The sequence below is a fragment of the Temnothorax longispinosus genome, chromosome 4, assembly GCF_030848805.1.
Source record: "Temnothorax longispinosus isolate EJ_2023e chromosome 4, Tlon_JGU_v1, whole genome shotgun sequence".
NCBI lineage: Eukaryota > Metazoa > Arthropoda > Insecta > Hymenoptera > Formicidae > Temnothorax > Temnothorax longispinosus.
Window position 1 is genome coordinate 5,462,054 of NC_092361.1, and position 27,140 is coordinate 5,489,193.

Sequence of the window (27,140 nt, forward strand, 5' to 3'; positions counted from 1 at the left end):
TTGTGTGTGTGTGTGTGTGTGTGTGTGTGTGTGTGTGTGTGTGTGTGTGTGTGTGTGTGTGTGTGAATGTTTATATATACGCTGATGTAAATGTGTTCTTTTTTTATGCATCTCTCTCTCTCTCTCTCTCTCTCTCTCTCTCTCTTCCTCTCTGTCTCTCTCTCTAGCGCTCTTTCTCTCTCGCTCTCTCTCTTTCACTCACACACTCTTTCTTACTCTCTCACCATCTTGTCGATAAAAATCTCAGCAGTTTATGACACATCGTTCGCCATTTTGTTTTATTCTTCTTACACATAGCAATAATAAAGACAGTAAATAGCTAAAAGGACCGTATCGATTCTTGGGGGAATGGGGGAGACGGCCAGGATTGCGGCCAATCCATGCCGTATCACCCGCTGCCGCATGCTCGCCCGCATCGTCATCATTTTATCATCAGCATCATTACTATTATCGCCGCCGCTATCGTTATCGCCATCATCATCGTACCTCCGCTCTCTCTCTCTCTCTCTCTTTCTCTCGCTTACCTTGTCGCATCTTCTCTCTCCCTCTCACGCATCACACGCGTGCGCGCGCGCTCCACACGTTCACGTTCTGTCAGCATCTCTCTCCCTTCCTCTTTTTTATTCCCCACGTTCTTTTGTTTACCTTTTCTCCTTCTCGTTATCTAGCTGTTATTTTTACGACTCGATCGTCACAATCAATCGTTCTCTGACTTCCTCTCACTCTCGATCACACACATACAAAACACACGCAAAAACACACACGTATACGCGCGCGCGCGCGCGCACCCCTCTCTCTCTCTCTCTCTTTCTCTCTCGTTCTTCGCTTCCTCTTTACACCTCGCGCGCACGCGTTCACTCTTTCGTGCTCCACAAAAAAGATAGTAACCCTAACACACAACAGTTTATTATTTTTTATTATCATTACTTCTCTCTCTTATATTTAATTCATATGTGTGTTTGTATCGTTTCAAGCGAAATGCCATGTAAACGGTTACAAAATTTCGCATCTCTTTCTCTCTCTCTCTCTCTCTCCCCCCTCCCCTCCCTCTTTCTCTCTCTTCTTTTCCTCGCTTTGATATCTATCGATCGATCATTATTGTGTCTTTCTCCGTGCACGCGTAAAGTTGGTGCGTGAACGAAGCGACTGTACACTTTGAGTGTGTTAAATACATGCTACGAGACGATATCGATCGCTTCCGCGTGTACATCACATTATGTTCGTACGATATTTCTATATACGTACGTTCTTCACGAACGGCGACAAGGCAATTATCTCTAATAAATTCAGGCTCGAGGGACCGCATCCTCGCGGAAGCGATCGACGCTCCTCCTTTTTCCGGAAAACATAGCTGAACGCGTGTAACGCAAGAAGTGGCGGACGATGGCAATGTTCGTCCCGTGACGAATCGCGACGCATGTCACGATCCATTGCAATTCGTACCTTTTCGATGGGACAAAGACACGCGGATGCCAGACTCCGTTTGCGAATCTCGCGATCGTCATTGGATCCATATAGTAGCCAGGAACCGCACGTACGTCACAATCCGCTGCGCTTTTTCGTGTTTTCGCGCATTGTCTCGCTCTTATAAAGATTGTGTGTGTGTGTGTGTGCGCACGCGCGCGCGCACGTCGCTTCAAGCGCCGCGGCGCCGTCAGGATCCACGACGTCGATAACGTTCCGTGACGTGCGTCGCCAGCTCGACACGGATGACGGGTGGCACGGGTGCTATCGTCGATCGCGTCAAAGCCGCGCCATCGATCCTCGTCGTCTCTCCGCGCAACGCGTCAGCGCTTCAGACGCGATCTCTCGCATCTCTCGTTTGCGCGTCACAGCCGTCGAGACTCGTGTTGCGCGAATAATGTTCGAGGGGGGGGGGGGAGAGGAAAGTTGGGAGTAGGTAGGTAGGTAGAGAGCAGATGTGGCAATGTGACATCGGTATCGGTATCGGTATCGGTATCGATAACCGCCGAAGTTTCCCCCGCGATCTCCGACGCTCGTCGCAGACGACGCACGACGTGACAGTACACGCGAGACACGCGTATCCTACGAGATATATTCACGCGTAGATGCTTAAGTACGTATACGTGTACGACCGAGAAAGAGGGGGCGGCGGAAGGAGAGGAGAGAAGAAACGCGGGTTTGTAAGCGGCGCGAGCGTAGCGATAGAGAGCGGGAAAAGAGGGTTGAAGACTGAGGTTCGGAGAAAGGGGGAAATGGAAAGGGTTCGTCGTTGTTTACGTATGGTGCGTGCGTGTACTCGGCATGAACTCGCGCGTGCTTTCCGTCCCGTTCTCTACGTCGCCTTAAAGAAACGAAGATCGAGGAGGAGAGAATGATGACTGGAGCAGTAATGATAGTTGCTGTTCTCGACTATGTGTTGTTTTGCTGTTGTTTTGTTGTTGTTGTTGTTGCTGCTGTTGTTGCTGCTGTTGTTGCCGCTGCTGTTGTTGCTGCTGCTGCTGCTGCATTTCTTCATCGTGTGTCGCGCAGGGCGTGCGGCAGTTCCGGGGCAACTCGTGCGGCATGGCGCATGTTTCATTCGCTGTTCATTAAAATAATCGATCGTATCGTTTATTATTAATATTAGATATTTGTGTTGGGTCCCAGAGGTTACTGTAACAGAAAACAAGATTAAGGTGCGGGTTAGTCGGCTACGGGACGCCATTCGTGCCTACACGCTACCTCGTTTCCGTACCCGTTCTTTCGTTCTTTTTTTTCTTCTACATATTGTAATTTTACAATAGTGAAGTATGTAGAAGAAAAAACTCTGCTAGTTTAATTTTATTCAGAGAAATATAACAGATTGTTTTTAATGGAAGAAAATCCACGTAACCACAAAGTAATAAAAAAGCATCCAGAGAAAGGAGTTATCATTCCCTCCAGTTTTATCGACGCACAACACAATTTCGCTTTTGAAAATGTTCTATCACAATTTTGGGAAATTTGAAAAATGCCCAAAATATCAATTTTTATTTAAAAAAAAATTGTTTTCTGCATATTTCGACATAAAATAATTGCATATACATATCTAAATGTTAAAAAAAAAAGTATTTAACGTACAGTCCTGGCACGGATCAGAATAGATATTTGTGATTGCACAAATGTCGAAAGTTTCCTAATTATGCAATTATTATTGAATTATATTGTTTATTGTATTATTTATTATACATAGTGTTTCTTAAGTAAGTTCCAAAATTGAAGGGAATATTGGCTTATTTTACGAAGAAAAAGTCCTATAAAAATATGCTCTAAACTGCTTTGTTTTCAAAATATACAAAATTACCCATACACACGCCCCTGAAGGTGGATCTAAAAATGTTTCATCGATACTGAAAAATGGTTCTTAATACCACATGTACGCATACAAAATTTGAATAAAATATCTTTAAACGTTTTCCAGATTTTCGAAATTTTCATTTTTTTTTTCACAACTTTGACACCCTACATTTTAAAAACGAAACAGTTTAGGGCAATGTTTACAAAACCTTCTCTTCCTAAAATAACCCACGGAATATTCCCTTCAGTTTTTTATATTTACTTAGAAAACACCTTCTATTATATTATTATAATTTTCCCAATATTCCTCCTGATCTTATAAAGTCATCCAATTATACCAAAAATAAAAAAAAACATACTGAAACTGTACACCATACAAATATAAACTAAACCACGTACTATAACTACAAAATACCAATAAAAACGATAAAAGTCTATACGAATGATAAAAATGTCAATAGAAACTAACTTGGAAATCGTGCACTATAAAAAAACATGATAAAATACGAGTAAAATGATACTTTGGGTTTATTTTATTTTTATAAATAACCTTTTGTATCGATATGTTTCGAAATATTGATGTCAAGTCCTCCACTCGCAGTCTGGAATTTAAACCAACCGAAAGAAGAGGATGAATCATTGTAAGGAATAAGAGATTGTAACGTCAAATAATATCAAAATCTTTAAAGTCTCTTCCGTAAAATCATGTTTTTTTACATACTTATTATGCATCTTTTTTTGTGAAATATTAAACTGATTTTTATAATTTTTTAAAAATCTTTCCAGAAATGACTGAATTATAATTCGACCGTTTGTCTTTAAAACATTATAACTGTATCAAAAACTACGAGCAATAAAAAATGCAAAAAATTGCTTATTTATTTCACATTATAATTAAAATTCAGATGGAGTTTATTCAAGAAAAAGTATTGATTACACTACAGCCTATTAGATGAAATAGAAAAAATAATATTAAAATTTCGAATATGTTGATGATTTATGAGAAAAAGGGATATAAAGATAAGTAGCTTTGGCCGCGCCTATAATTTTTTCGAAACTGCGTCCTCTCTCTTAAGATTAAAACTGTAGAAAAAAGACTTCTATCAAAGGAATTTTATATACATATATAATAATTATATTAAGATGTAATAAAATTAACACAAAACAAACTTAATAGTCGCAATTATGACATAAATAAAATCAATTGTCTAACAGTTCGAAAAAATAATGAATATTTTAAATCTTTATTTTCTCTCACTTCTCTGTACAATAATTAAAAATTATATCCACAGAGAAAAGAATTTTGCTGCTGCAGCAACATCATAATTTTTACTGTATACTCGATGTAAAAACTTCGCTGCCAAATCAATTATTTGATATTACAGTCAAAATATGGATTAAGAAATGTTATTATCGAATAACTTTGTTTGTAGAAATTCGGATTTGCTTCTAAAGCAAATTTAATCTGCCGTTAAAGCAAATATGTTTCGCTATCAAAGCAAAAAACAGTTTCTTATTAAAATCCAAAATAACTTACAAAGACTCAGCATAAGATTTTCAACAAATAATATTTGTATTCTCAGCCAATATTTTTACTCTCTGCGTGAAAACCAACGGCATTCGCAAACTATATTTCTTTATTCTCTATATTCAAATCTTTCTTTCTCCATACTTGGACTGTATATCTAACAAATTCACATATTATCATTTATTATACTGATAGCGAGAAGTTACTTGTGCACTTAGTACACCCGTTTCCAAATTAATGTGGAAAATAAACAGATATGCAAAGTGCGCAGCTTCATCGATGACGATCAACGCGGGACATCAAGCGAACGAGTATCCATGAAAATTTACGAAGAGGCGACGTCTCGTCTTGTTCTTAGAAAAAATGTTTATCATCGCCGTGATGCCTAGAAACCCAAGCGAATGCGCGAGTGCGTGTGACGCGATTAGTCATCGACGCAAGCTGATATCAAGCTAAAATGCTCACCGAGAATTATCCGTCTATGAGTCACGCGGAATCCGCATATCACGTCACGTTGCGCCTGACAACCGAGCATCGAACTTGGATAAAGTTATATCGTTATCGAGGGAATAAGGAAGTTCCCTCGATCGGGAAGATTTCGGGAACTTCGGTGATATGATATAACGATGATTCACAAAAGTACTTCAAGTGTTGAGAATGATGGTGAAAACTAACTGTAGCTGTATATAGTTAATTATTCTGAGGATTACAAAAATGGAACGATAGTTGAATGCAAACATTAAAATTAAAATTTAATTAATTTATATTTATTATCGTTATTAATTTAACGCGTTACACTGATGATTAACTAAAGTTAGATTAATTTGCACCAGAGAAAATTTATTTTTAAATGCAGTATAGTGTAGTTTTAAAGCAGACATGTGTCTATATTTCTGTATAAAAATCTTATATTTTCTATCATGAATCAAATTATAGTATTTATAATTCGATAAATAGAATTTATAGTCTCGTCCATATTGTTCTTTATATAAGACATAATTATGTACAAAAAATAATAATCATGTCGTCAAAATTATCGAAATCGTGTCGCTTGATTGCGTGACGAACCAACAATGGAAAAATTGCATCTAATCTTGATCTATTCTTGTTATAAAATTCATAAAATTTTAATTTTTATTCGGAAAAATATGAATAAATAATACATAAAAAATGTTCCGAAAATGTGTCATCAATAGTCTTTTAATAACAGATTCTCTGGTCACCGCGGAATCGATTCTTTCTTAAGGTAGTACGTCCGTAAACTTATTTTCTTAGGAATCTTGTAAAATTTGGATAGCATATTAATATGTAAACACACACTCTACACACATGTGCAATTAGAAAAAGATTGACCGTACCAAAGTTGAAATAATGAAAGTCAAAATTAGCACTTTTTACATGTATCATATAGGACGAAAACGTTTTCCGATATCACGTTTCTAATTGTAGATATTAAACTATTCTTATGGTTTTAATGCATGGAAAACAAGAAAACGATAAAAGAGATTTGCAAAAATATATATTCTTCCAAAAATACAAGACCTTTGACCGTCTTTTTTCGGAGCAATTGATATCTGATAGCGCTGGACGCATATCACAGCTAACCTTTGAAGATCTAATAGCACACATTAGCAAATATTAGTTCATAAGAAATTCCTTTTCTTCAATTGCTTGTGACTCGAAAATTATAAGATATTTTATTTTTGCTAAAAAAAATTTTACCAAATTGGCCCAACAAATCTGTTATTCAAAAGACATCCGGTAATTTTGGAACACTTTCTCTATATGTATATGTGTGTGCGTAATGGACACGTATTAATAATTAATTATTTAGAATTTATGTACAGTATGTTTAATTTAATTCCTTAACTTCTTCCCACATATTATCCCAAACATGTGCAATCCCGTGTATTTTTTTACATTCACGAATATATATGCGGTTGAAGCCATAATATTATATTTCTACATTTTGTTCTACATTTTGTTCTGCATTAAAAATGTTTTACACAGTATATTATCTAATATAAATGATCTAAACATAAGCAAATAAAAAGTATTGCTCGTGTTTTGTACGCATAATACCAAAAAAATATGAATGCTAAGGGGTTAAGCACCTGAAATTTATTCTAAATAATAAGAAAAAATTAAAGCTATAAATGTTATGGTTTCAAGGAGCACATATAACGTAGTGGCAATACTTTTCTCGCACGAGGAGGTATGAGGAAGATTTCAAGAGCATTTCGATTTTTTTAAATGAAATCATATGACTTTTCTTACATAATATATCCCTCTACATATTTTACATATAAAAATACTAATTATAAGATAGAATTATAAAGAAATCAAAAAAGATTACGAGATATCTAAAATACAAAACATCCCAAGAGATATTAATTTTTTAATAATCTTACCTTATATGTATAATTCACAGAATAATAAAACAAATCAGTTAATGTAAAAACAAAACATATTTAATAATTGCATATCGCAAAATGCATGCACTTCTTAAACTTTATCTTAATACATTTATATGCAGAATGACTGAATCTTATGTAAGAAAAATCGTATGGTTCCATTTTAAAAAATCACAATAAAGTCGTGTTTCCAACGAAAGTATCACATCATAATGTGACCCTCGCGCGCCATATAAAACCATATAAAATCATGTAACTTCAATTACTTTCTATTATTTAGAATAGCAAAGATATTTGAGGTAGTTGTGATAAAAACTACCCTGAATAATTTAAATCTTAAACTTTTCAAAAATTACATTGGCAAAACGTTTGGACGTAGAAACGTGATAATTTTATAGAAGCCAGTAGTTTAATCATTAGTTCGAATTTTTATTACAGAAAATTGTAATGCGCGAATGATTTCCAGAACTATTTTACAGTGTCGCAATACTAATTCGCGACTAATTAAGCCGATTATGTTCCATCATCGGTATTTACTGTTTTCTTTGTCACGTAACGCTCCATATCGTACTTCGATTGTCGGAACGCGATACACTACGCGTATATGTGCACGTAACCACAGCTTGTATTCGAATTTGCGATACAAGAGTACCGGGCGCGAGTAACAATATAATGTGCTGACAACAAGGTCGCTTGCGCGACCGCACGAACACATTGCATCTCGCTGCGAGAAATAGCCGGATAAAATCGGTTTCGCGCCATTATATTTTTCCGCTCTACGCAAGCTGGTCAGAACTCAAGTTTCACACAATATGATTGCAACAAATATGATAATGTATATAAAAATCACCTAGAATATAAGGTGTCTACTCCGAAAGATTCCTCGAAAATTCTCTGATTTTTTTAAGGAATCTTATTTTTGTTCAAACAGACAACATTGGAGCATGTTTAAACGCAAATTTAAAATAAATTTTATTATTATTTGACTTCCTTAGTTCTTTTTTCCTTGTACGATCGTGAAAAAATTAAGAGCAATTTGTTTCAATATCATATTGGTAAAACTATTGAAGAGAAAAAAAAAGATACTTATAAAATAAATATTTTATACACGTCGCATATTTTCGCCATTTATTTCAAAAAGTATAGCCAGAACGAATAGAATCTATTGTAACTGTAAAACATAGTGTTATTAAATTTCAAAGAGAAATTTTTTAAGATAAAATAAAATTTATCTAAAAATATATAATACTTCAGTACTAAAAACATGTTGTTTTGATATTTCCCGAAATATCGAAATAAGACTAGTCTTAAAAAAAAATTTCTGCTTTTTTGAAAATATCACCTTTCCAAATTTTTCTAAATATTTTTAAAATAATTGTCTTATAATATATCTTGATTATAATAAATATCTATTGATGAAAAATAAGAATTTTATTAAATTCTCAGAATGCACACTTATCGATGCTCTGAAAAAATTTAACAAATTATTTAAGACGAATTAAATGAATTTTCCTAGCAGATTGACGTTATTTTGTGAGAAATATCGCTGTGCCAAACTTAATTCACTGATCTCGCTAGAATCGGAATTTTATTACTTTTATAATAAAATTTTCGAAATCAAAACAGAAGTCGACGTATTTCATTGCAAGAATCGGAATTTATCATTTGGACAATCTCTTCCCGAATCTGCTCGCAAATGCAAACTTGCGTTCGCATTTTTCTGGACTGCCGTCGATTGCAATTTACGCGAATTATAGGAACGTAGAACAAACGTGACTACTCGAAGCAACGACCTGGCCGAAGGGAAAACATTTTTTCCGATTTCAAACAGCTTGACGGGCGCGCGCGAAAACGCGCATCGGCACAATAGGGGCGTGTGCGAATGTCCGCGAGTATTGAGTGACAAGCCGATAATGATAAGCCCATATGGGCGGCGTGGGGAGAGAGGCTTGCTGGTTAAATCGAAGCGAGAGGAATCATGAATAAACGTGTTAATCCGATATGTCGCGCAGGTAGCGATGGGCCTAAGACACACTGACTCGAATAGGTTTAAATATTTCCCAACTAACAAATAAAGAGTTGAAAATTCACGAATGCATTGGAAGTATAATCGAGAGTCTTGAATATTTTAAAAATATTATATATAACACTTTTGTTATTATTTCAGTTTATTCTTTCTTGTACACGGAATACTCATTCGATTTCATTTTTAACAAAGATGTTTAAAAACATCTGACGGAAGATTATTTAGACTTTAGAGATTCAAGACTCTTAGGCCGGTATTCATAGTCAGATCTTATATTTAAGATCGTCTTAAGTACGATCTTAAAATGTTATGAACCAATCCACAGAGCCGTATTATATAGTCTCAAGATATTACAAGACGATCTTAAAATAAGATCCGACTATGAATACCGGCCTTAAACTCTCAAGATTTTAAAGAATCTCCGATTTCGAATATTATTTGAAGTATAATTCGATATTTGAATGTGATAACATTTTTTTTTAAGTTTCAAAAAGAATTTGATTATTCACGCACTACATACACAGGCATCGCTGAGACTGTCAACCATTGTGCTTGATTTTATATGCGAATAGAAACGACAACAATTGAAATAAGTTATGTACAGTCCAATATCGATATTTCAATTCTGATGTCTAATTTATTCTACAGGGAACAACGCTTGCTATCAACGAGTTAGATTTTGAACCTGTCTCTTTTTTTTAACGTTTTTAATGAAACGATCTAATCTCTTTAAATATAAAAATAAGTCGCGAAATTTTAGCACACCGTTGCTCCAATCTTGAACACCGTGGATTAGTAGTTGAATGACCGGGAATCAATGAGTGTTTACAAAAAATAAATCTCGCCGATCAGAAATTTGCTCACTATTCAATATAATACTTCGATTTCGAACGTACGGAAACGTACTTGATTCCGGTACGTTCGAGTACGTTATAATAATTTTCATTTATAACATTGCCTTATTACTCTCTAAAAAGTCGAAGAGTGAAATATCACTCAAAACGAGTGAAATGCAAGTATAACGAAAAGTTTAAATTGATCCTGTGCACTGAGTGATTCGCCACTCTAAAAAAGAGTAAAATTGCGCTCTATAAGTTGGAGTGAAATCGCACTCCGTTTGACTGAAAGGGCACTCTTTTCGAGTGCAGTAAATCAGTGTCCATATAGGAGTGAATTATGTCACTCTACAATTTTGAGTGGAAAATTTCATTCTGTTAGTCATTTATCAGTCGATCTTTAGTAAATCGTGATTCACTATATAACCTTAGAGTGAGATCGTATCATTCCAGAGTAGACGCTCTAAAAATTTAAGTGAAAAAAATCACTCCTAAGATATGAGTGTCCGCATTTACTCAAATTAGAGTGACAACCTTCTCTTTTGGAGTGATTATTGCAATCACTCTAATATATCAGTGACGAAACAACTCTATGAGATTTAGAGAGTAATTCGTTAATATTTGCGTTAATATTTTTGAATTGTCCAAATTATTTAGTATCTTACAATTTTGCTCACAAAGATTTTATCTCTACTGTAATGAAGGCAAGGCCGGAAAATTTCGTTCGTGAGTGGTTGAAAAATGCTTCTAGGGGCGAATTTAAAGGAGGTGAATTAACGAGGTTACTCTTTCACTTTACGAAAGTTGCGAAAGTTTAAAAAAATATGCGATAATAAATATCTCCCAAGACCTGTAGCAGAGAATTTTTTAACTGATAAGGGATTTCTCACCCTGTACCCGCGCCTCGGGGAGGTTTGCATAATAAAGCCCCTCTCCGCGATCGCGACGATTACCTTAAAGTTAAAGCTGTCGTCATACTGACCTAATAGCCGCAGGACACGAGGTATTCGCCCAATTTTTCAACGACAGATGCGGCTTGCTGTGGTTGTATGGGGTCCTCGTACAGGGAGACAACTACGGCTTGCGTCGTCTTCATGCAATGGACGCCGACTTTGCCGAGTTTCGCCCTTATCACACGATCCGTGCCCGATAGGTAGATGTACCTATTGCCGGCTAAGGTAACCCCCGACGACGTCAGGATGTCCTGCTCTTCGAAACTCTGCACTAATTTCGCGAGCTCCTCTTTACTTACCTAGAAATAAAGAAAATCCTCTTATCAGTATGTACAGCGATAGCATGATGATATCGTGCTTACACTACGCAAAGATCATTTCATACATATATATTATATGTGTTGTATCCCGGAAACCGTCTCAAAAAGCTCTCCTTATCGTGAAAGAATAATTATTATGGCATTATGTGCCAGTTTTCTCGCTTGGACATCCATGCAATTTAAATGTAATAAAGATATTCTAATTTAGAAAAAACATAGATACATACTTTGATAATCTATTATTTCTTGTTAATCATAAAAGTTGTTAATCATAAAAATTATACTATGTTAAAAGATATTATTATACAAATTAGTATAAACCGTTATCCGAGGTAGAAAATTATTCATATTCATAATTTCTTCCTCGTTTGTTTTAATACGAATAATAAAAAAAAATTGGGAAACATTACGAGAGAAAGAGAGGGATTTGTTAGCAAAGCATATTCAAACAACTGTGTTTTCAATGCTACTTATCATTACATCACTAATGTCCATTTCTACCAATGTAAATTAATTTTAATCTTCTTAAGAACTAGAAAAGGATAAAAAGTAAGTTAAACGAAAACTAAAGTTTATCTGCATTGATAGAAATAAATACAAACGTGTTATTGAATTTCAATTACACAACCATAAGCATCAGATTTTCCAAGCAGATAATCGTCTTTTATTATTCATGCTAGTTATATTTAAAGATGCTATATATGTATATATTGTATATGTATATATGTATACACGTTCTGTCTATTTTATTCTCACAGATAGTTCCAAATCTAATTACAAGAATGTATAAGTGCTAGCACTTGCGCATTTTGTGCTAAAAATGTTTCATTTGATAACGGAACATTCGGGCAAATCAAACATATGAAACGAGCGTTTTCTATCTTATCACTCGTGATTTCGCTTTGACACATACAAATGCTACCTTAAGATTAAATAATTAAACATTATGGACAGCTAAACATATATTGATAATTAAATGTTGTATTTGTTGAATAAGATCCATTTGAAATTGACCAAGGATTGAGTTTATTGTTGTTCACTTCATTATCTATCTGAATATATTTCCATTTATCAAGACCTTTGAATAATCAAGATAATTTCGCGCACAATTGATTGAATTTGTAATTTTACAGAACAAGTATTCTATAGAACATCATACATTAGAATAAATTCCCTGATTTTCAAGAAAAATTTGAGTGTTTTTTTTTAAATAAATTTATATTATCTAAAATTTCTTATTGTCAGATCTTTCCTATTCATACGATCATAGAAAAAATTAAGAGCTATATCTGTTTCAAATGTTAGACTTGAAAAGATAGTGGAAAAAAGTGGAAAATTTTCATAAAATAGGCATAAGAAAAAGAAATTTCAAATAATTAAACTAAGTTTCTAGCAAATCTATACATGAAAACAAATGAAAACAGAACTTATCTAAAAATCTAAACAAAACAAATCTGAAAACTTGAGAATCTGAAAGAAAATATAGAACTTCAGTATGAAAGACTTACAAAATAAAAATAAGATCTTTGAAAAAAATTCTGATAAACTTGAAAGTTTTCCATTCGCAAAAAAATACGTACTACCTGCAAGTAAATATTACTTGTTCTAAGTATTTAATAAATTTATATCCGTAATCTACCATAAAGTCATTATAAGTATCACATTTCTCAAAACATATTCTAGATCTTAGAAAATTTAATACTTCAAACAAGAATATTTAATTAATACAAAAATTTGGTTTGTATATGTATAGAGTCTATATAAAGTCTATATATGTATAGAGTCTATATAGAGTTTACGGAAGAGAAGCAAATACTTCAAGAGATATTACATTTTCTTGAGAAAAGTTTATTTACAAATTTGTACTTAAATCAAGTATAAATTTTATTCATCTAGAATAATCCGGTTACTTCAAAAAAAAAATTATATTCTTGACGATGATTGATTCCTTTAATTCCTAAAGTGGAACATGGGGCCTTTTAGGAGCTGTCTCAGTAATCGCTTTAAATTCAGATGTGCGACAGTTTAGAATATTAAAATTTCTGTGATCAGGTGGACTCAAACTCGGTTCTTCGTAACCATGAGTCTGGCACTTTACCACTAGACCACACCTCTGATTATATTCTTAGTGCTGTAGTATAAGAATAACTTTCTTTCTTCCAAACTATATTTCGTTTGTTTTAATTCTGTTGCAGGGAATTGAAAGAAACATGCTAAATTCTTCTATCTAATAAATATTCTTACGTCAATACATGTATAATATCGTAAATATTCAAAGTTATAATTCTAGGCAGCATTTCTTCGATAAGATTTCATAATATTCTTGAAACAAGAATAAATTCTTCTTTTATAACATTCACAAAATGATGAGCTTTTCTAAGACGAGTGACGAGTATATCTGAAAACTATTATTAAGAAAATATTCTTTGTTGAAGAAAACTTAAAACAAATCAAATAAAGTAAGTAATTGCTTTCCTTGACTGTAAAATAATATTTTTCTGTGTGCAGATACTTCCGGATAGTAGGCATTCTACTTTAATAAAAAAAAAGTCGAAGTGTGTGTGTACATATGAGATTCTTACATATATGCATAATGCGAACAATCCCAGCCAAATACTATACCTATACATCATTTGAATATCACTAACTTTTTGATAGTATTATTGTCAAAGCGGACAAACTACCTTAATATCTTCTTTATCGTACGTTTTGTTCACTACTGACGTTCTCGCATAAATCTCTTGGAAACGCGGCAAACGCCAAACAGCACAACAGTGCTCAGATTTCAAAGCCAAGTGTCTCAAAGTCAATTGCTCTTAACCCATTCGTGCCCAACGGGTCGGCCGACATAAAAGGAAGATAATCAACGATAAGAGCCATAATTCACGTTAGCATCGATCCAATATGCTATAGCAATTGTTGCCAAGTATAGCGGTCGTCCTACATCAAGTTGGATGACGACGAGCCCTTAATCTCGTCGAAGGTAACCGCCGTAATCTGAACGTAATTCACACCTCTTTCACAATAAAATCATGTTTCACGATATGAAATAATAGATTGATAACGTGAGCTTTTTATCTATCAGTCTCTCTCCCTCTCCCTCTCCCTCTCTCTCTCTCTCTCTCTCTCTCTCTCTCTCTCTCTCTCTCTACTTTATTCGGAGTGGATTTCTCTTCCGGAGCAGAAATTTTGACGTAAAAGTCTACTTTTGTCCAAAACGCAATAAAAGCACGTCTGAAAAAAGACTGCAGATGTTTAAAAAGCTAGTCTTCATAAAATGATAGAGCGTACGTAAAAACGGATAGATGCGGATCCTAAATGTCGACGCACGTTGCAGTTAATCCGACATGATCTAAGACGACCTTGAACTATAAGCGCACTCGATTACCGACGTCTTTGTACGGCCGGCCGCCGTCTTCTTTCTCACGGTTCTGCACATTCGTGCACGCCCGGCTGACTTGTTCTCTTCTTCTTCTTCTCTCTCTCTCTCTCTCTCTCTCTCTCTCTCTCTCTCTCTCTCTCTCTCTCTCTCTCTCTCTCTCCAACTATTTCCGCTCAAAACGTCGCTTTAAAGAGTTTAAAGCATATCCCGGTCAAAGTGCAAATGTTTCACGAAAATATCGCACTCTCTTGGCAAAATTCGACGCTCTCCATTCTTATCATCTTGGTATCAATAAAATCATAACATGTACTTTACCTTTCGATTAATTTCATACGAGAAATTTATTTCTGCGAAATATTTAATATACTTGTAATATATTCTTATAACATAATAATATATTAATATACTTATATTCCTATAATATATTAATTACCTATATAAATATTTAATAATTAAATAAAAGAAGCCTTCTCTCATTAAGGCACTCGTCGCGGCTATGTTGGAATGTGACGTCAGAAGCGAGAAATGACACGTTGAAAATTCTTACATGGTATTTCCAAATAAAAAGATCGTCGTATTACATTCATTTTACGGCTGTTCATTAACTGTCAAGGAAAAGGAGTAGACCTAACCTGAACTCGGAGTATTTTCAAAGTGTGCTGAAGTGATCTGAAGTGTTATTTTATGCAAATATCTTTTTATTTGGAAATGCCATGCAAGAATTCTCAACGTGTCAAATCTCAACGTTTTTCGCTTCTGACGTCACATCTCACGAGATGTCGGGAAAGAGCCCAGGGGCCCGATTCTGTAACTCGTTATGCTGTCGTTATGTGTTTATAACGACAGTTGCGCAGGTATACTATATAAGAAAAAAGCTGCGCAACTGTCGTTATGAGCACATAACGACGCATAACGAGTTACAGAATCGCACTGCAGGAGTCTTAAGACTTTTTCGTTAAGAAACGAACTTTATATCGGAGAAAATTTGTAAATAAGGTGATATCCTGACTTGTATTAGTTGAGAGAGGGAAACGTTTAACCGATATTATTTGCACTTCTCGCTCACAGCACCGTAGAAAGAAGGTCGTTTCACGTTACCCTCGCGGAGGATTCACTCTCTTAATATAGACGCACAATCGAGAGTTACGTATTCAGCCGGCAAAATTCGAGAAAAAAATTCTTATAGTGCTTTTCTCAATTTCCATACTTTCAATATAATTGCGATAAAAACTGGCTACAAATTGATTCGTAAGGTGGTCGATATCAATTTCTCAAAGGTTGTTTCTCTCTAAAAAATAAAAAAAATAATGAGAAAATTTAGTCCAAACATTTTTGTCTCATATAATGTATTATTTCCTTAAAGAAAATATTACAGTAAGAGAATCACATTATTACAAAATTAAAATTCCGAATAAACCTATTAAATTCGTCATTTTAAATTTTAAACGGATATGACTCACTTAATATAATTAAATTAAAAAATTTTAATATTAACAATCACAAAAATATTTCATTATATCAATTTTATTTTTATTTTTAATGTTATTTTACGGACTGATTTATGCATAAGAGTCAATTAAGGATAGTTTCTAGTCGCCTCTTTTTAAGGAATGTATTAACTATAACCAGTGACATTTCGTAATTAAGAACATAAGACATAAGAACATAATGATATAGAAACTTATTTAATACGGAGAAAAATATTTCTATAAAATTTTTGACATACACGGAATACCTATGCCTGAAAAATAACGAATATGTTTACGTATCATTGATAATTAATGGAATTTTTAAATTTTATGTCTGCTTTAACGAGCTTTGGATATGTATCGTATAAATTACAACGATCAAAATGACAAGTTTTGTCACTTATATAACAAATTAATTTTCTACATCTCAAATAGTAAATAACATCTAAACGGAGAATTGTGTCCATTCATTTCTTTCTCTAAAATAATTTCGCAAATTTCATCTTTACCTTGACCACACAAACCTCCTGTCCACTCTTAATCCGCTCTAATACGAAAATACAATGGAGCAATGAGAGTTGTCAATGTCAAGTTCTGCGTCAACTCGGTAAAACCGCAACGCAACATATATGAAATGTGGAAAACAAGTTTACGCGGACAGCTGTCTATCACGCACACGAGGCACACGAGTATCTCAGTAGATTGCAAGATTCAAAAAGGCAACATGGAGGATCTGGAGGATGATAAACAGTCTGCAGGACATCCGAAAGCAATTCCAACGATCTCGTGAAAAACATCCATCATATATTAACAATCGACTCGAATGTGACTCTGCGAATGCTAGGAGAGAAACTTGATGTCAAAATTTACGATTCATCTTACTTAGCGGTTTAAACAAAGTGGAAAATTTATTCTCAATTTGTACCGTACGTGAGTTTTTGATCAAAAAACAAATAGCAGATTTAAGTCTGTGTGATTACTTTCTATTCCCTAAAATTTAAAGTTCCAATAAAACTAATAAAAGGGATTTGTTTCGATATTTTAAACATCCAAGCAGCCGGATTCTCGGCGATTTTGAAAGAAAATCTCCAGAAGTGCATTATTGATTGATAATGCTACTGTATTGATGCTAAAGAGATCGATATACTTTAAATATTATAAACGATTTTTCTATATATTATAATCAATAATTTTTTGATATAATATCAATCTCTCTCTTATTTCTCAAACATACTGTATACCTACGAAAAACGTTAGAGTAAATGTATTGAGCTGAAAGTAGACTATGTTAAAAAATAAATTTTATTTTGCCCCAAAAAATGTTGTTTCCTTGACAAGGTCGGAAATTTTTCAATTGACCTTCATATTTCCCATATGTACCTTTTATGGCCAGTCTACAATGAGTCGTTAGTCGTTAGTCAGATGTCGGAAGAAATAATTATAAGCGTATCGTAAGGCAATCAGAGGCCTGTAATCGGTGATCATAAGAGATGGCATTTGGCCAATCGCTTATGATTGCCGATTACAGACTTCCGATCGCCTTATGACACGTTTATGACTTTTTCCGACTCTCTTCCGACATCTGACTAACGATTAACGACTCATTGTAGACTGGCCATTATTTTGCCTCTTTTGCATTTTTTACAATCCTCAAAGGACAGGAAAGGAGGTGAGTTTTCAAGAAATGGTATACTTTTTCCTACAGTTTAAGTAAAATAAAATGTCATCCGTAAAATAAAATGTTATCCTATAATATTTATTATCCTAACATTAAGTAAAATTATAAATTTTTAAGTAGGTATACACTATACAGTACATAGGTATGTGTGTACCACAAAAATTGGAAAGAATAAGTCTGGCTTACTCCGATCTAAAATTGAGAAGAAACGACTGTGTATTCGTTTCTGATATTTAATTCTCTTTCAATACGATATGCATAGCATATACATGTTATGTCTATCTCGCGTAACGTTTATGAGTCAGAACTATGATTATACGTTTCCCTTGACTCGTAACTGATAATAATAATAATAAAAATTCGCTCAATTTATCGAAGTCGCGATAAAGTGCAATTATCGGGTATCTTAACCCGTTGCATTAACGGAAAAATATTTACTTTTTGTTTAGCTAGCCACGCTAATTTCGTTGATTCATAACACAATAATTCAGTTCATATATATTTATTAATTTCATTCGTTTACTGTCGTAAGATTATGAATAACTTTAAAGGAAAAATTACTTATACAATATTTTAGATGCGTAGCTTATTATGTGAGTTCAAGAAACATAAATTAAGAAACAACCAAAGAAAGGAACATTTAAGTTTACGTTCGCATCTTTCTTTAACTGATATGATTCTTTATAAACACTCGATATTAAAAATTGCATCACTATAGAGAAATCTCGAGTTATCTTTATCGAGTTATCTTTTTTTATTTTTAATAAAAGGTAAAAAATTATTTTATTTTAGATATTAGATAATTTATTATATATTTTATTAAATATTTATTAGATATATTAGATTATTAGATATCATATTATTATAACCCTCCGTGTGTGCATACGTTTTTTCGGTACCTTCCCAGTGCATATGTAGATCTGTCATGTTCGACGCTATTTTTCCCTACCTTAAAGTATTTTTTAAAATGTGAAAAAGTTCACAAAACATCTGTCTACATTACAGTTGACGATTGTATAGTCATTTTGATTAACATCGTTTATTTAATATTTTTTGGCAGACTTGCAAGTTTTACGGTTAATGAGCACATATCATTTTGGACGCTGGACGCCGTTGACCCACGTTTACACACGGAGGGTTAAATATTGTATTAGATAATTATTATATATTCATTATTAAAAAGTTATTAGATTAGTTTTTTAATGTGCAAATAAAAAATATATTTTAAAAGACCATATATAGAGTAAATTTCTCAAATATGGATCGATCGGGTAATATGGACTACCGTTGTTTTTAAAAAACCTACTGTAGCTAACAAAGTAAAACTAGCCGCAGATGATACGTCGCACCGCCACACCATCCTGTCAGTCGGTCGCAGCAAAGTTGCTTACGCGCACGTGTAAGTGGCGAACATTTTGCCTGCGTTCGTTTATTCACATTGGGAGCTATTGGGAATAAACGAGAACGCAGGCTTTGTGATTTTGTCTGCAATCGATGTAAATTTTCGTAAGTTTTTAATACAAAAAAATATTATTTTATGTTAGCATTGTTTTATATGATTGCAATAACGTTACATAATATCATTTCAGTATTATTTTATATTAAAAATTGTTATAATTAAGATTATTGTTTGCCAATTGGACTTTGGGTCTCTATTAAAACCAGGACGGTCCATATTATTATATAATACCTGTTTTCAAATTTCGAATTTTCTGACATTTAAAAAAAAATACGTTTTTGTTTGGTTTGTTTCTTTGTCAAGAAAATTTTATGTTTTTGTGTTACTTAACTGATTAAAATAAACAAGGCTAATTATATATAGTTTTTAATAAAAATATTTCAAAAAGACCTTATGATAGTCCATATTTAGGGAGTTTATCCTACATATTAAATACTATATATATTTTGTACTGGGAAATGTATATATATATAATAAAATATAAGAAAATATATATTTTCATCTCTTTAAACTCGGAAAGGAATAATGTTCCTTGTACATCGATGTGATGACGAGAATGCCAAATATGAGAATGTTTAAACGTGAATCATATGATAATAAACTCCGAAACGATGACTAAGGGCCACTTTCCAATACGATACGGCCCTGAGAACAATGAATCACTCCTTTGAAGCTGATGTTTCATCTTCGTTTAACCCTTTAGTTACAAATGTCGTGCATATGCAACTATCTCGAGAATTTTCTTGTAAGAGTAAATTAAGTCCTAAGCAAATAATAAGAATTTATAAAGTTCTTTAAATTTATCTCCCTTAAATTTAACTTTATTTAAATTTACCTTCCAAGTATCTACCACTGAGAAAAAAAAATTTATTAAACTACCTAAAATATTTAGTTGCTCGTATTGGACTAAATATTTTTTGGGATTAACACATTTTTTTTCTCAGTGTATACAAATGTAATTATGTAAATCGTTGAGATTTTTAGTATACAAAGAATGCGAATGTTGAATATTAGAAGCATTAAATATCACAAACAGAAAAGAAATTATACAAATAGTCCCCAAATTTTGCTCTAAACGTGTAAACGATAAGATGAAGTCCTTTCTCTTTCTTTGTAGAAACGTAATTTCAAAGTGTGAAGAGAGACGATTATGAAATCCAAAAAAGTCGAATTCGAATTATTTGACGCGAGAATAAGGTCGAATCCACTTGCTTGCCTCTTTTGAAGCATCTGCATTATTCGCGACGTTTTCCTCTTATAAGGAGCATTAATTTATATTCGATCTCGGCAGAAGCCTTGTCCCAAATCGTAGTCTAACTCTTAATGTGCCCGAGGGTTTCGCGACTCACGAACTGCAGGACTGACAAGACGGGAAAGAGGGGTGAGAAACGGAGAGAGAAACAAACCGAAAGAAACTCATATATAATACATGCATATATTTTTAATCCTTCTTAGGTCCATTTCTATCAATGCAGATTAACTTCAATCTCGGTTTAACTTATTTTTTCTAATTCTTTTTTCCATTTCTATTAATGCAGATTATCTTATTTAATCTCAATTAAACTTACTTTTTATCGTTTTCTATTTCTTAGAACCAGAAAAAGATAAAAAGTAAGTTAACCGAGATTAAAGTTAATCTACATTGGTAGAAGTGGACATTAGAAACACTTTCCCAGACAGCACCATGTCCAAAATCGGGATGTAAGACGTCTTTAAGACGTCTTTTTTAGCCATCCTTTCGTAGGACGTTTAAAGATGTCTTGTAGACTTATGTCTGGATTTTGGACATGCGTGCTGTCTGGGTTGTTTAATTCTAATATAAAAATTGATAAATTTCAAGAGAAATAATGAACGAAATAATTAAGACACGGAAGTTTACGAAGTTGTATGATAAATTTTTTTGAACAAATTAGACGATCCTACAAAACAGAGCCTAGAAACGTCCTTTCAAAATGCAATTATTTTCACGCGCGTTATCGTATAATATGTTTTATCAGGATAATTAGCCTCTTTTAATTTTGTTGCTTTAAAACAATTTTTTTTTTACTTATTTTGTTTGAATTATCACACAATTTTGATTCCAATTAATTTTAATTTATTCTACCATTTTCTTTGTCCGTGGACGAAGAAATATTATGTCGAGATTGGGCCTTGCTCTCGACGGCCCTGCTCGCGACACAGTACTGCGAGGTTGCTGGCCGACCAAGACAGACTGATCGGCCGGTCTATCGGCCAGCCGGCCGGCGTCGCCATTTTGGTATTGGCGACCAGAAAGCGTGCCCGCCGAGGCCACGCTGCAACTGGCGACCTTTATTTTCTGATCTTGTCCAGCAATGGCTTCTCGTGCAGTCATGTGCGTTCTAACCTAACCTATCCTAATCTAATCTACAATTGTTCCTTTAAAAAAATCTACAATTGTTAGATTTGACAAAATCATTCCTGTGAATATCGACAAAAATTCTGCTCTTTACGAAAGTTTCAAGCAGCGATTCTTAACCGTCCCTAACCTAATTTAAAGCCACTAAAACATATATATATTCCTAAATAGAATTATCCGAAATAATCATATTAAAGTTTGAACGATCGCCCTTTTCTGTTTTTTGTTGTTGCTAAAATCGAGATCAGAAAATAAATCACATCTCTAACATTTTTAAGGAAGACTTTTCATTAAAAAATATAAAAAAGTATAACTTCACCAGTTTAATTTCCCTATCTAAAATCCATAAATTTGTTTAGAAGAGAAGGACATTTCCAATATCAATTCTCTTAATTATCATAGTTAAAAATCATACATGTACAAGCTTTTTAAATCAATAATAGTTACATAGAATGGAAGATTCTCTTATCTATTCTCTCCAGCTTCTATAAATTTACACAAGAATTTCGCTAAGATTTTCTTAATTCTTTCTTTTTAATTCTATTCATTCAATATTCCAAGACGTCACTTATACATTTTCGCTGTCATCATGAAAGATTATTTCTGATAAGAGTTATTTCTGATATGCCCGTAACATTGATAGCATTAAATTCGAATATTTCATCGAAAACCCGACTTGCGAGAAGCAAAGTTTCAAGTATAATGTAATAAAACATTAAATTTATTCTTTGTAGTTGAAATTTTTCTACCGTTCATCTTTTTCTCTCCAATGTCTGATCATATATTTATTTTATTTTACAAGTAGAATGTGTAAAGTAGTGCTACAAAGAATAGACTTAAGATACTATTTCATTTGTCGTACTTACAACAAATTTTTCAAGTATGTTGATTGCTAGGATACAAAAATTTTCTCGAATTTCGAGAAATTCTCTATTGCTAGGATACAAATATAAAAATTTTCTCGAATTTCGAGAAATTCTCTATCTTGTAGCCAATAAACATGTTTAAAAAAATTGTCGACAAATGAATATCCTCGAGACGTAATATTTCCATAGATGCGCGCTTATTTGTAGCCAATCGGATTTGTCTCAAATTTAAAAAAAATATATTTAATTAGCTGTTAATATTATAGGCAGTGGAGAACAGGTTCGTCGGGACAAATTTTTAATTAGTCACTCCAAAAGTCACTGCAGTCATTGTACGTAATGTTATACATTTTCGCTTCTCAAATTACGGTTTTAGGAGTGCATTTTTTGCAAATAACGGTCATCTTAATGATAGATTTACCGACAGAATTCGCGATAAGCTTCAAAAATGCAACGTGGAGTGCGCACCTATCAGGATTGCAGCTTTCACTGCGAGATTCATCGAGCCATCAAAATTCCTTTTTTTTTCGTCTTAAAGAATCGACCGTTGTGCAACATCGAGACACGACGACAATAGAACTCCGAGCGAACTTCTATAGGAAATGCACGTTACTGAGACCTGTAAATTTTTTCATGTGGCTTGCACTATTTGCATTCAGAATTTTTGCTCTCTCTCTCTAACGCCCAAATATATATTTATCTCCAATTCATATTTATCCAAAATCTATATTTATCTCGTTTTAAGTGCAAAAATCTTTCGGAATTTCGAGTAATACGAACAAATCTCATGATATGCAGAGTCCTGAACGACGTAATGGCGCAGAAATACTTTTCACGCGATAAGTGTCACGTTTAAGCCATACGTCTGATTGGAGATGACGCAATGTCATGTTTTTTCCGGTATATAATCACTGATATTACTGGTTTTATTGAAGGTGCAAAAAGATCCTCGTAATTATCCGAATTTATCCGAAGAAATTCAAGAGTTTCGATTTTAATTGATAAAATTTATTTGGACAGAAATTCTCGAATGATTTGCAGTCGAGTGAAATATCACTTAAAATGCAGGATGACACAAGTTCTATAAATAATGACTGCATCTTATTAAAAAATATGTTTTACGTAGAGATGAGTTTTCTAAGAGAGTTGCGTCGAAATTATATGATTTAATCTAAACTATTCACAAACCATTATATAACATCTTGAACTATCGATCGGATCAATCATAAGTTGATCGTCAATAAATGATGATTAATTTAACATCTGTCAAATCGAATTAAAGTACAAATTTAAAATATATTTTCATGATATTTATTTCTTATAAATATCGGCATTTAACAAATTCATTCAGACGTTTAATTAATCTTTATTGATTCAAGAAAAATTCGTATCTTGGTTGTTAAAAATTAACGAATTAAAACGTTGAATATCTGATTATGATTCTAACTCTTTAAAATTAAAATTCGTTCTTAATTGACCGCTTAAGGAATCGAGAAAAATTTCGCTAATAGAAACTTTGGAGCAATTTATTTCTAAATTGCAATCCAAACTTCAATCTGTAATAAAACACGAATATGAAATCGAATATGAGAGAGAGAGAGAGAGAGAGAGAGACGTATATATATCCTCTTTTAAAAAAGGGGGCAAACTCCATTTATCAAAAAACAGATTAAGAGACTAATAATAAATATTTATCAAGTTTCTTTTATTTCATTAAAAACAAGAACAATCTGTAAAAGAGCACAGCGCAAAATGAAATATACGTCCGCGGACGAAAACGAGCGATTAAGCTATAAATAGCGCTTAACTGAAACATTGACTCGAAGAATGAGTAACTTTAGGAACAAACAAGCAATCTCATCTTGAAGATAAACGATATCAATAATATCGATGTCGCAAAGCCTTTATTAGCGTTAAATATTCAGATTGAAATATCCTGTGTGCGTGTTTGTGTATGTGTGTGCATATCCGGCGCACCGGCTTAATCACGCAGTCACCTCTCTCGTGCCTACGTGACTATCGCTAGGTTAACCTAAAAATTCTGTTCATCCATCTATCGAGAACTCCTCGGGGCGAGAGGAAGCCGCGTTCTCGCCCAAGATCTACTGTCGACTTGATACTCCAGACTCTGGATACGATCGTGTGCAACCATCGGTTAAGAACTTAAGAACCATCGGTGATTGTTAACGAAATGGACCACCATTTCTACATCGCGGCGCGACAACGCGACGCGTGTCCAGCGAGTTGTTTGAAGGCGGCCATGTTAAGCGTCGTCGTACTTAGTCGTTGTCGAAAAACCGTCGCGCGGTTTCTCCTCGAGAAACAAGCCAGATGAACGGAAGCGCCGAAAGAGTTTCGTAACTCCAATTTTGGGCGCCGTAGACACGTGGGCGCGACCCTTGTGCCTCCCGATCGACGACGGGGAAAGAGGAGTAGACGTCGTTTCCTTCGTGCTCCGCGACATAAGTACAGGCGTCGGAGAACGAATATGCCGAAATTATCACCGATTTTCGATCCTACTCTCGCTGAAAAAACGTAGCGCGAATTCTCGCGCGAAAACATCGGCCACCGCCACCGTCGCTACACGCCACACCCTTTTCGACGCGCTCGGTACAGAATCGATCCTCGAACCGGTGCGAGCGAGCGCGACTAACGCCCCATGGCCCCCATGTGCCAAGAAGAATACTCTCGTCGCTATCTCTTATCGTCGGTCATTTTACGACGAGTGCGACAAGGACACGCGTTTATTCGCGTGCGCTCTATAAATGATCCGATCGATTCGTCGTCGCGTATCTTCGAGGAACGGAGCGGAACATGTCCGCCGTCCACCAAACGACTCGTCATCGTTCCAGGGACTTTCGCGACGGCGAGGATCTACCGCCGGAACGTGACAATGTTCGTTGATGACGATACAAAGTGTCGCATAGCGACAGAAGCCGACCGGCCGGCCGGCCGGCAGCCGTGCACGTCTACGTGGCATTATATTTCGGGGTTAGAAAGCGATCGACGATGTGCATGCCGCGCGGCGCAGTGTGGTGAGACGCGGCGCGGTGCGGCGCGGCATGGCGCGCGGCACGGCGTGGTTCGGTTCGGCTCACTTGTTCGAACCGGTTCATCTCGTGCTCGAGCCGAACGAGCTCGAACCGAGAACCGCACGGACGATCTTCGCCAGAGAGCATCTGTCCTCTCTCTCTCTCTCTCCTCGCTCATTTGCACTCTTTCTCTCACTCACAGGCTTGCGAGGCTTGTCTCCCTCGCACGCCGACAAAGCGCGTTTCATATGCGCCTTACCGGAGTAACCGGAGGGCTCTTTTACTCCGCGCACTTTCCCTTTTATCGAGGGGGGCGTGCTACCAAATCTATTTGTCCCGTGTCTCTCCCTCGTTTCTCGCTTCTCGACCATCTCCCACTCGTTCGCTCTTTTCCTCCTTCCCACCCTCTCGCTCCCGCACACTCACTCTCTCACTCACTCACTCACTCACACACACACACACACACACCCTCTCTCTCTCGCTTTCTCTCTCTTTCTCTCTCTCTCTCTTTCTCTCTCTCTCTCTCTCTCTCTCTCCGTTTCTTGGTATATTCTTTCAAAGTTCTGCTACTCACTTCAAATCCCTCAGATTTCGCCCATACATTGCCATCGTGTCCGGCGATCGCCGCTTTGGTAACACACCTAGACGCGAGCAGCTGCTTATCAACGTAATCCTGCCAGCTCATTTTTGAACACAAGGAGGGGAGAAGAAGGCGACCGAAAACCGTTTCACTACGCCACACTAGACGACCGCAACCCGTCACCAACTGCCTCGTCTCGCGACTACCGATACACGCTCCAAACTCCGAAACGCCGGTCGTTCCGCCACCCCCCCTTTCAGCTCTACTGCTTTGCCCCTCCCAACTCGACTATTGTGCCGTCATCGCCAAGTCGTCCTTCGCAGCTACGTTGCTCCCTCTATCCGATTCTTCTGTAGGTTGGCACCCCTAGCGATCCCCTAGCGGATAAAGTCACTAGGTTTATAAAGGCTGGGTCGATCCATGGGCGAATTTTCATTTGCAGTAAAATGCTGCAGCAGCTAGCAACAGTTTAGTAATTTTCTAGAATTACTAGGTAATTTCTAGGAAATTACTAAACTGTTGCTCGCTGCTGCAGCATTTTATTGCAAATGAAACGTCACCATTAAGCTAACCGTGATTGGTGAAATTGGCCCTTAAGCCCGGTGTCCAAGATGCAAGAACTGTGTCCAAGTTTCGGTTTAAGCCAATGAAACTGCTACTTTTCTGTAAGAGCTGCAAGTTGATTGGCTTAAATCGAAACTTGGACACAGTTCTTGCATCGTGGACACCGGGCTTTAAACCGAAACTCGGACCGATTTCTAGTATCGTGTACACAAGGCTTTAGTAATTACATTTTTACTCGTTTACCCTTTTGCTTACTGTATTCTTCTTAAAGGCCATTGCACGTAACAAAGTTTTAGTCATAATCGTAAGGCCGTAAGAAAATAGACCAATCACATTCGATTATTCTTCGAGCTCAAGGAGAATAATCGACTGTGATT

The 27,140-nt window shown here is 35.2% G+C and overlaps 1 protein-coding gene across 1 annotated transcript; it reads right to left on the minus strand.

Moving 5' to 3' along the window:
* LOC139811633 (profilin) lies at positions 1-26,460 on the minus strand. The gene is made up of 3 exons (XM_071775950.1): positions 26,194-26,460; positions 11,066-11,335; positions 1-2,616 (listed from the first exon to the last, which is right to left on the minus strand). The coding sequence occupies exons 1-2, from the start codon at positions 26,302-26,304 to the stop codon at positions 11,066-11,068; spliced, it is 381 nt and encodes a 126-aa protein (XP_071632051.1). The 5' UTR covers positions 26,305-26,460; the 3' UTR covers positions 1-2,616.
* Positions 26,461-27,140: the final 680 nt, after the last annotated feature.

What these genes read in the sequence shown, in the direction of transcription:
- LOC139811633 (XM_071775950.1), bottom strand. Translation starts at nt 26,304, where the DNA reads ATGAGCTGGCAGGATTACGTTGATAAGCAGCTGCTCGCGTCTAGGTGT. An exon ending in CGAAATCTGAGGGATTTGAA is followed by an intron (nt 11,336 to 26,193) that starts GTGAGTAGCAGA and finishes CTTTATTTCTAG; the next exon opens with GTAAGTAAAGAGGAGCTCGC.